The following is an 11,576-nucleotide window of genomic DNA, read 5'->3' as shown; positions in this document are numbered from 1 at the left end:
TCTCACGAGCTTCAACGTGTGATCATTAGTAGTAGTGTATTTACTTTGTATTCTTTAATTATAGTAATAGTAGCTTTCGGCTAGTTGTTCCTTGATATCAGTGATTAGGATTAGTCTGTTTACTTAGAAAGTTAGACTAGAATCAATCCCTTCAATGTCGGGATTGATTATTACTAGTGTTACTATACATTTGTGTAATCGTTTTGCGCTAGTTGTAACCCAAAGTATTGCCACTTTTTGTCGATTCTCTATATAGGGATCGCTTCTTAATGAAAACATCTTTATGATAACTTTGTTCTTAGTTCTTTCTTGTTTGTATCCGACCAAGCGCACCTTCAGTTCATATTTCAAATAGTGAAAACTAGGTGTCACAACCACCATAGCCATCGATGGCATCATGACCCACCACTATCTACTTCACATCTCCACCGCTACCCAAATCTGTCCCCACCTTTAATTTAATTTTGGCAACCCTTCTTCAACGTTCCAACAAACACCTAAAAGCAACCTAAGGGCCATTTAGCGGGTTTGCTGCATTAATTGGATTTAATTTCTAAAAATCACAATATTAAACCCTCAAAAATTGTACTTGAAACTGACCTAGTTTAATTGTTTTGGAGCTTATGCAGCGGTAGTATTAATGTTATCATATAATAGATGGGTTTCATTCATTCTTTGTTGTTTCAATGATTGTTTGGAGTTATAGGTTCAGTTTGTGTGTTTATTTACTACTTTTAATGTTTAATTTGGTTTTTTGTTGATTTTGGTTGCATTTGGGGAAATAGATTTTGAATTGATGTTTGTTAAGTTCAAATTATGAACTGATTTGTTTGGACTTTACTCCTATTATAAGTTTCTTTTAGTTCCATAATGTTTTTTTAGCATTCTTTCTACTTGCGCACAATTTTAGTTTAAAATTATGTATAAAAACAAAAAAACAGTAACGTTAGAGGATTGACCTGAAGATGAATGAGGGAGGGGATTCTGACGATGACTTTTTTGGTGCGTGCATGGAAATATATGAGAGAAGATGGTGGGATAATCCGGAAATGCCCTTCTCTTTTTCCATTTTTTTAACAGGGGGGTGGTTAGAGATGACGATGTTAGTAGATGACAGTGATGGAGGTGAAGAGAAGAGATACACACATATGGAGGTGGTGAGAGGGGCATTATGCGGAGGTCGGATATTCATTTATAGCCGATGAGAAGAGGGGTGATCTTATAAGGTTCTTACTGATTTTAGGATTTTTACAAAAATTTTCAATACAGTTTAATATTTAAATAAACAAAAATACAAATGGAAAGACGAAAATGCCCTTCTCTTTTTGCTAGATAATATTGGGTTCCAACGTTATTACCAAGAACGACCAAAACCAATAAAAACATCTAACTTTAAACCATTGATATATACAACAACAAATCGTAATTTTGACAACCTCATATTTTTTTTTCTTGTTCAATTTTGAACCATTTTTACAAATCTATCTCACTTTTACCTTTTACTATTCATCAACCATTTTGACAACCACATGAAAATTTGTCTTGTTTTCCCGTCTTCATCTTTCATTATCTTTGGGATACGTTTATTTTTGTTTTTCGAATATTTTATCAACTTCTCTGTAGCCCCTTTTGTGGGCCAGCCATTTATTTAATGCTCACATTAATATAGACACCCCACTCTCGTTTGTGCACTGCTTACCACCATTACATTTCCACATATCAACTATATACACCTACTTAGCTACTACTCTACTTCCGAGGGGTCTTATTCTTATCAAACGAAAACTCCACTAATGGAAAAATCCAAACACATTCTGATTTCGCTTTTGATAATCTTTGCACCTTTCATACGTGCATCAAACTCAAGCTCAATCATCAAGAGACTTCCAGGTTTTGATGGTGATCTTCCTTTCAGTCTGGAAACCGGGTATGTGTCTGTTTTCATTGTCTTTACTGTTTCAGACGACTCTTAAATTAGTCTTTTGTTTTTCTCGAAAGATACATTGGAGTTGGAAAAGATGAAGCAGTGCAGATCTTTTACTACTTCGTTGAGTCCGAAAGAAACCCCTCCGAAGACCCTTTTCTTCTTTACCTCACTGGTGGGCCCGGCACTTCGGTACTTTATTCCATGATGTATCAAATAGGTAATCATCTTGTGTTTTGTGGCTATGGTTGATTTTTGTTGTAGTGCGTTTTGCACTGATTAAAGTAAAAAAAAAAATGTATTCCCCCAAATCCATATAGATAGATATTGCAAGCATAAAATCGAAAAAAGTAAAGTGATGACATTGGACATATATAATTATATATTGTTGGTTGTTGGAGTTTAATTAGATTAAACTTTTAAAGAGTTTAAATAATGTCTCAGTTTTATATGATCCATATCTAAGACAATCGTGTTGATATTTTTGGCGTATTTTCGAAAACATGATGTATTTTAAGAGCATATCTATCATATTACGCTTTGAGAAAATATATATCTTGGATTGGACGAGAGGATTAGGCTATATAAGATATAAAACTAAACAGACAGGGGATGAAGATAAATACAAAAAAAAACATAATCCTAATTATATATAAACACCAACACCCTCAAATTGTGTATGGCGTTTGACTTCCAATGATATTACAAATTAAGGAGCCATAGCTTAATAGATTAATGTCGAGTTGTGAAGTACAATTACCCCGATTTTGTGAAACATGTTAATTTTTGTGTGTTCTTTATTTTATTCTCTTCTTATATTTTTTTTGTGTATGTCGTTTATAATCCTAAAAATCAAGTGATGGATGGTGAAGACTGGGATGATCAATGGATTAAGGGTTTAGGTTACTATTTTTACATATACACCCTAATGGATATAGACACACACACACAAAATATGAAGATAACTATTAAAGGATAACCCTAAAGTATATAAACACTATCTATATAAACACTAAGGGCATCTATAGTTCATTGAACTCATTAGAGTTTAATGGGATGTAACTTGCCGAATCATCATTCTACTCTTCATACAATTTATTTTTTCTATAATGCATTGAACTCTGTTTTAGGCCTTTACGAATAATAAGTTAATATTTCCTATGTGAAATTCCAAACCTTAACCACTTCCATAACAGCCGGACATTCTAGCAAACATCATTTGTTGGGTATTTGGTTAATCATATTATTTTTATAATTTATATGAATCATGTGCTTTTGAGGCTATTATTATAAATTATTTTTACTTGGCCATGCCAAATAAAAAACACTATGATTGGGAGGTTTGGCCTAACTTTCATTTATTTGATTAATTGTATTATTTTAATAATTTCTGTCAATCATGTGATGTTTTACATCTTTAGGCTATTATTATTTTACTTGGTTTTGAAATTTGACGTTTTTACCCTACACACTAAAAATAAAAACTAGTGACACTTTTTGTAACTTTTAAAGTCATTGTATACTATTATTAAATAGTGACTGATCTTACTTCCGATTTATCCACACCACTTATTAACATTGTTTAACTATCATTTTTCCAGGTCCACTTAATTTCAATTTGGAAACTTCAACGGATGATAACATTACATTGACATTAAATCCATATCCATGGAATAAGGTTTACATTCTCACTCCAAAAACATGGTTTCTAAAAATTAATATTATAATCCTATAAATCTTATCTCCTACATGAAACTTTTATAAAATATAATTGTGTAATTTTGTAGGTTGCTAATATGTTATTCATAGATGCACCAGCGGGAGCAGGGTTCTCATATTCTACGACATACGAAGGAACGATTTGCAGTGATTCCCTTCTAGCTTCATATGCTTATGATTTTCTACGAAAGGTTTTGTAATAACTTCTATTAATTCATTAATTTATTGACTTGTTATTTAATCTTAAAATGATTTTGTTGTACATGTTAATTATACAGTGGTTTACGGATCATCCTAGTTTTTTGAGCAATCCGTTCTACGTATCGGGGATTTCATACATGGGAATTATCATACCAAATGTTGCTTTGCATGTATATAATGGTAAGAGCTCTACACATTAAGGTAGGTGTTGTTTGTTTTTCTGAAGCAAAATTCATGTAGTCTGCGGACCACCTTTATAGTAGAAGAGGTAGACCAAATGGCTGCAGACTGTAATGAGAAGCGTGTTTGTTTTTTTAACATCTGCATGCTGCTGCAGATATTAAAAAATTAAAATAAATTGATTTTATAAACCCAAATAGTTTTTTAATACCGAAAAATTAATAACGTATGGCATTTCAGTAAGAATTTATGATATTTAACAAAAAAGAATGATATTTCAACAAAAAAATAAAGATATTTTAGCAAAAAATAATGATATTTCATCAAGAAATTATGATTATTCAATATAAAAATGAAAAAAAAAAAAAAGAATTCAACAAGAATAAACAAAAAAGAAAAACGAAAAATAAGTTAAAATAAGATTTCGGCAACATATAATTAAGAATTCAACAAGAAAAAAGAAAAAGAAGAGGTTGCAAGAGGCTATACAAGTGTTGTGCCAAACAAAACATGCGCGGTTGTTTTTAACTCTGAAAACTTCTAAAAAACAAACAACTGCGAGATTAAAAATGTTGCGCGTGTTTTATGCCGCCCAGCAATAAGAGGTCTGAAAAAGTTTTTTAAAAAAAATAAACACCACCTAAATTACAAAAATGGTCCATATGGTTTAATTAAATTTGCGGTTCAATTTTACAAAAGTTGGATGAGTAAATTACACGAATGGTCCCTATGATTTGGGGTAATTTGCACGTTTAGTCTCTAACCTATTTTTTTAACTCAGAAGGTCCCTATAGTTTTTTTTGTTACACGTTTGGTCCCTACAGTTTGTTTTTGTTACACGCTTGGTCTGTATCTTACTTAAAAAGACTATTATTTAAATAGGGAAAAATTGTGAGGTAAGTAAGGTAAGGTGAGGGGGTGGGGTTGGGAGTGTGTTTATTTAAATAAATTAGAAAATCAAGGGCAAAAAAAGTCTTTTTAGATAAGACAGGGACCAAGTGTGTATCAAAAACAAACAGTAGGGACCTTCCGAGTTAAAAAATTAAGTTAGAGACCAAACATACAAATTACCCTAAACCATAGGGACCATTCGTGTAATTTACTCAAGTTGGATTGAAGATGTGAATTCAACCGAACAACAGGGGCCATTTTGGTAGTTTACTCTAGTTTAAAGTGAAAAATATAAATGTGGTATCTTATTTTATTTTATTTTTCAAACTCGATGTAAATATATAAATAAAACATACAAAATCTTACAAGAATCCAGGAACAACAATAATGCCAAAACATTATAATACAAAGGAAAATTAAGTAATGTCACTAGCCGCAAAGGACAAAGGGACAATGACCCCATCCGCAAAAGATAAATTTAGTACCTTTCGTATGTTTTTAATATAAGGTTAAAGAAGATATTTTTTGTGATTTTGGTTTTAAAATTGTAGTTTTTAATATAAGGTGAAGGAAGATATTTTTTGTGATTTTGGTTTTTAAATTATATTTCATGAAGGTTTTGACTCTAGTTATTAAATAATAAAAATTGACAATAAAAACCGGTAAATGGCATCATTTGAACCGGCCAACCTGATATGATTTGAACGTTGAACATTCTATACCACTAGGGCCTAGTACTAAAACAATCTGAAATCAAAAATCATCTCTTTCATCATGAAACTAAACAAAACCAATTAATCAAACCTTGTACTAAAACAATCTGAAATCAAAATCAAAGCTCAAAAAAAGAAAAAACAAAATGAAATAAAATAGTAATATTAAACTCATTTTGATTTTGTTATCCAAATCAAAGCTTTATATTGCTTTTTTTTTCATTTCCCCTTTTCTAGTATAATGTGGTACAAAATTAAATAAAACCGTACTAACCAATTTCCATACCCTTAAATTATTTTAAGAATCAGTCAAACACAACCACTTGGATTTGGTGCAAGTAACAGTCTAATCAGTCAAAGACAACCCTTAAATTATTAAGTCATATTTGTTAGTAGTTAAAAGGCTCAATTTTCTAACATTCTATTTATGATGTCTTGTATTTTGTAGGCAATGAACGTGGAAATCAACCGCAACTCAATATTAAAGTAAATATTTTTCTATATAAACTTTATAATATTATTTACAAATATTGTTTTATAAAACAAAGTGCATAACATAATATTAACTAATGTTTTTTCGATTCTATAGGGAGTCATTAGTGTTTCTCCATTAACTGATAAATTCAGTGATTTTAATTCAAGATTTGAGTTTGCTCATCGGCTATCATTAATATCAGACGATATTTATGAGGTAATGAAATATAATTATACAAGTATTGTTACCATTTAATTCTCCATGCGACCACATTTTTTTTTGTAATTTGATAATATTTGTTTTATATTTCAGTCTACAACACAAACATGTAAGGGTAACTATGTAATCAATGATTTACACAACATCCTTTGTGCAAATAATCTCCAATGGGTGAATGAGGTAATACTCTTTTTAATAAGATCTTATAGAATTTTATGTAGCATAACTCTAATCCTGATTCTCAATTGTAGTGCACAAGCAGGATTAACTTAGAGAATATATTGGATCCGTTGTGTGACACAACATATCAAGACCCAACTTGCAGAGTAATTTTCTCTTTGAAATAAATTGATCAACACTTACTTTTTGAGTTTTCTTCTAATATGATTCTTTTACTGAATTCAACGTTAGTTGTATTTTGTTTAGGAAGCTAGGTATCTACTCATTGGGATATGGGCAAATCAAAAAGACGTTCAGAAAGCTCTCAATGTTCGTGAGGTATGTTATATATACTATATAGCACTTATGTTTCTCAAAAGGTATACATGCAAATATAGTCGAGGTTTTTGTAATGTATGAGTTTCAATTCCAATGTGGATTCGGGCTCATTTTACACATTGGGCTCTTATCTGGTTGTTATATGTCTGATTTACATTTAACATGATGCTCTAAGAACAGGGTTTAGGTGTAAAAATGACCCTTTTGTACAAAGTGTGTCGTCATTTCATAATATGTTCAAGAGTTCTTGAATGCGTTTCTTTTTATCTACAGGGAACAATAGAAAAATGGGTGATTAAAAACGAGAGTCTTCATTATGATTTAGGGAAAAAGGACACAACATGTTACTCTTACGATGTTTTCAGCACAATCCCCATCCACAAAAAACTACTTGCCAAGAAATGCCAATACTTGATCATATGGTAATACTTGTACACTTGGAGATAAGATTTACATTTTCATTATTACATAGAAAAAGTATGTTTTGCAACATTTATATATTTATATGTCACATACCAACACTTATATAATCATGTCTTATATTCATAACCTATTTAAAACAAATGAAATATGATTCATTCAACAACAAATGAATCACTATTATCATGAACGAATTTCGAGAATCCTAATTGCACGTTTAGGAACTAAACGTTTTAATAAAAGAATGAGTAAATTAATGAAATCGTCCCTATGGTTTGGTCAAAATTGCACGTTTGGTCCCTAACTTTTTTTCTACACTGGGATCGTCCTTGTGGTTTGATTTTGTTGCGTTTTTCGTCCTTATGATTTGGTTAAAATTGCATGTTTGGTCCGTAACTTTATGTATGTCAGTGACGAAAAACGAAACAAAATCAAACCTCAGGAACGAGCCGAATGCAAAAAAAAAAAAAAAGTTAGTGACCAAACATGCAATTTTGACAAAACCATAAGGACGATTTCAGTAATTTACTCTAAAACATTTATAACAAATCTACCAACAAACATCCACCAAGTGTCCAAGTGATATGTTGTGTGTAACCTTGGACCATATGCGTATTTAAGATTTATAGTTTTTTGTCATGATGACAGCTTTTATTTTATTTTTATTTTTTTCATTTCTTAAAAATTCTATTTTGCAGTGGTGATCATGACATGACATTTCCACATGTGGGCACAGAGAGGTGGATAAGAAGTCTCAATCTTCCAGTTGAAAAGAAATGGGCACCATGGTTTGTTAATAACCAGATCGCAGGGTAAGCTTAAATTTAAGAATCTTTTAACAATACACTCAAACTATTTTTTCATTTCCATTCTCCTATTGTTGTTAGCACATTTTATTTCATGAAATGATACATTATTTAGAACTAATCAATCAAAGTGGTCATTTACGTTTTTGTAGATATCAGATGACATATGCATTGAGTGAATACACGTTAAAATATGCGACTATAAAGGTAAGAAACCTAAGCCTTAAACTTGTTCTATGGTACAATTTTGAGTGTTTTTGATTAAGTGTTTTTTTTAAAATGTGTACCCACAAAAGATACGAGCATTTCACTTAATTAAATAACAAAGATAAATAATGCAAGCATATGCAATTTATCTATTTGCATAACAACATAAATAAATATTTGAAAGGTTTTTTTTTTTTTTTTAAAATTTTATTTATCTCGGGTCCACTCTTCTGCAGGGTGCAGGCCATGGAGTGGCATTGTACAAGCCTGAAGAAGCTTTGACCATGGTGGATGGGTGGCTTGCATCTCAAAAATATTTAAGTGACTCTTAAGAATAATATTTCATTCATTATTATATTGCTACTATGGATGCTTCATGATTTTGTATTTAAAAGTTTTATTTCGAAAGTATTGAAACGATGTGGTGATTTTGCATTTATAAGTTTTGTTTACAAAGTATTGAAATAATGCCTCCAAAGCCCCCTCGTCGCCTGTTTTCAGTAAAGGTGAATCAATGGATCTTGAGTGATAATTGATCCATTTGATTTTTAAAAGAGAAAAGGTAGTGTTCCAGATTAAAAACATAAAAGCTAAGAAGAAGAAGAATAAATATCAGCTAAGACACCAAATCATAAACATGTGCTAACAACATATAGGGTAACACCCCTCACCAAACTCACAATGCCACATCAATAAGCATTAAGAGTTTGTCAAACAAAAAAACAATGCCACATCAATAAGCATTAAGAGTTTGTCAAACAAAAAAACTCGTACAAAAATGACCTATGGTTATATTTTTGCTAGAACTGCCCGGTCATACTTTTGATCAAAACTATGTCTGAAGGTTATTGCTAAAATCCTACCATTGTTTTAGTGAAGTTTTAAGTTGTATTTCATGACCATTAGTAATATAGTTGAAACATTTAGACACGTTTAAATATAACAAATATGACAATTATTAGCCACACTGGAACAATGTGGCCAAATGTTACGATCTGTCATAGGCAATTGGAGAGCTAGTTCTACTTGTAATATTGACTAAGGTTTGCAGAAGGAATGAGGATTCTGGTTACCTTTCTAAATATATGACGCATCGGTAGGGGCGTACGATGGATATCTGATTAGGTTCAAGTTGAGGTGTAACACCGTAAATTTCAAAACAATTTTTCGCATTTTATAAAAGCATAATTCATTTAGTATTCATAAAAACATCAGTGTTTGAAACTCAAATCCATAACATATAAAAATTCCAAGATCTCATAACATAAAAATCCTGTGTGTGTACTGATCAGGCCAGCGCCTTCCCGCGGTCATCACTAGTACCTGAAACAAATAACACCAAACACTGTAAGCACAAAGCTTAGTGAGTTCCCCTAAATACCACACACAACACATATTAGCCACTCGAGGCTATAACTCTGTGGGTCCGTGGACCCTACTCTGGGAACCCTCTGGTTCTAACTCTGTGAACCTTCCGGTTCCAACTCTATAAACATGCACAGCATAAATCACATAGAAATAATGCAGTACAACACATAACATACATATAGCATACAAATACTCTGTCACATAACTCTGATTACCTACTCAAGGTAAAGTATAGTGAGAAGACTCACCTCGCATATCTCGATAACTTGCAAATCCCTGAAATCACTAGTGCTCGATCTCTCGAGCTATAGTCCTCCTATAACACAACACATCTCTAATTAACATTTTCCCTACTAAGGTTGACTAACCCTATCAAGTCAACACTGGTCAACTCTGGTCAACGGTCAACGGTTAACTCAACTCGCCGAGTCTGGCGTGGACTTGCCGAGTCTCTACGGGGACCCGATTCCTCTGAGTCCCTTCCGACTCACCGAGTCACTCACCCGACTCGGTTACTCAAACCCTGGTTCGAAATCACTGAACAACCCGCACCAACTCGTCGAGTCTGGAAATGGACTCGGCGAGTGCATTCCATGCACAACCCCAAACGACCTTCTGAGGTCAGATCTGCTTCACTAACTCATAGATCCAGTCCTTCCAAGCTTATTCATCACGTAAAGTTCATGTCTTGGCGCTCATAACACACCTAATGACTCATAAATGGTGTTTTGACCTCAAGCACAAAGACCCCAATCCAGAACCTCCATGGATTCATAAAAAGCTTGGACAAAGGGACACTCTGGACCTCCAAGGGTCCAGATCCAGAACCTAACTCGCTTAAGGGACCAAGGAAGCACTAGATCTAGCCACAAAAGGGCTCAATAAGCCCTAAATCAACATGAGCATCACCATAACAGAGAATGGTTCGAAAAATAGTACCTCAAACGTGATGTTCTGGACCTCAGATCTTCAGGAAGTTGTTCCTCTTGTTTCCCCTTGGCTATTGCTTCCTTTCCCTTGCTAGATAACACCTCCAAGGTCAACAATAACTCCTTATCTCACTCCAAACGCTCAAGCTCACTAGGGTTTCACTCTGGGGACTGGTGAGCACAAATGACGGCCATAAGGCCCTTTAAATAGGCCCCAAACCCGAGAAATTAGGATTTCATTAAACAGCGCAGACTCACCGAGTCCACCAATGTGACTCGTCGAGTCCGGTCATTAATCCGAGTGAGAAATCGCGTCTCTACTCGGCGAGTCTTCGCACCAACTCGCCGAGTTCTTCCACAAAACTCAAAATAAAATGAATAAATATAATACTTGAAATTCCGGATGTTACATGAGGACTATGTTAGAGCCTCTCTACCGGTTCTTCTCTGATTAACGCTTTGAGATTCGAAGCATGACCTCAACACCTGATTAAGGTATAGTTGGGTGAGGTTTCGACTCGTGATTGATTATGGTATGGTAGATGGACGGCAAGGGCATGGGTTAGGCCCATGGCCGTTGTGAAAATTGTAACACTATGTGGTAGCTGTAGCATTCATCAGGTTGATAGGTTGTTGTGAAAGTGTTGTACGACTAAGGGGTAGCCGTAACATTCACCATGTTGATAGGATACGAAGTCCGTTTTTGACGTTCTTTATATGCACGTGTAGGTAAAATTACGCTCTACAACTTTCGTTTAGACTTCGTCGGCTAATTTTGAATTTAATTTTTACATTATTATTTTTAACAGACCGGGACAGGAAATCTGTTAAAAATTCATAACTTCTTCATCCGACGTCCGTTTTCGTCAGACTTTTTACCGTTGTACAACTAATGACAAGACCTTCGATTCTCGTTTAGGTTGTGTCGGCTAAAAATCACTCGATCTAAAATTCGAGTTTTTAGTTGTCTACTGCTAGGCTGAAATTTCGAAAAATCATAACTTCCTCATACGAAGTCAGATTTGG

The 11,576-nt window shown here is 33.4% G+C and overlaps 1 protein-coding gene across 1 annotated transcript; it reads left to right on the top strand.

The window, feature by feature from the left end:
• Positions 1-1,691: 1,691 nt before the first annotated feature.
• Positions 1,692-8,695, top strand: LOC145049043 (serine carboxypeptidase-like 2). The gene is made up of 14 exons (XM_078997695.1): positions 1,692-1,927; positions 1,999-2,144; positions 3,526-3,602; positions 3,712-3,834; positions 3,922-4,024; positions 6,077-6,114; positions 6,218-6,319; positions 6,416-6,502; positions 6,574-6,648; positions 6,749-6,820; positions 7,094-7,242; positions 7,939-8,052; positions 8,199-8,253; positions 8,490-8,695. The coding sequence occupies exons 1-14, from the start codon at positions 1,794-1,796 to the stop codon at positions 8,583-8,585; spliced, it is 1,371 nt and encodes a 456-aa protein (XP_078853821.1). The 5' UTR covers positions 1,692-1,793; the 3' UTR covers positions 8,586-8,695.
• Positions 8,696-11,576: the final 2,881 nt, after the last annotated feature.

This window comes from Lactuca serriola, chromosome 1 (assembly GCF_051521515.1).
Source record: "Lactuca serriola cultivar US96UC23 chromosome 1, Lser_US96UC23_V15, whole genome shotgun sequence".
NCBI classification, from domain to species: Eukaryota; Viridiplantae; Streptophyta; class Magnoliopsida; order Asterales; family Asteraceae; genus Lactuca; species Lactuca serriola.
The sequence above is the reverse complement of the archived record's forward strand: the minus strand, read 5'-3'. Positions and strand labels throughout refer to the sequence as shown.

Coding starts and splice junctions, on each gene's coding strand:
- LOC145049043 (XM_078997695.1), top strand. CDS start 1,794: ATGGAAAAATCCAAACACATTCTGATTTCGCTTTTGATAATCTTTGCA. Junction 6,821..7,093: donor AAGCTCTCAATGTTCGTGAG/GTATGTTATATA, acceptor TTTTATCTACAG/GGAACAATAGAAAAATGGGT. Junction 8,053..8,198: donor GTTAATAACCAGATCGCAGG/GTAAGCTTAAAT, acceptor ACGTTTTTGTAG/ATATCAGATGACATATGCAT.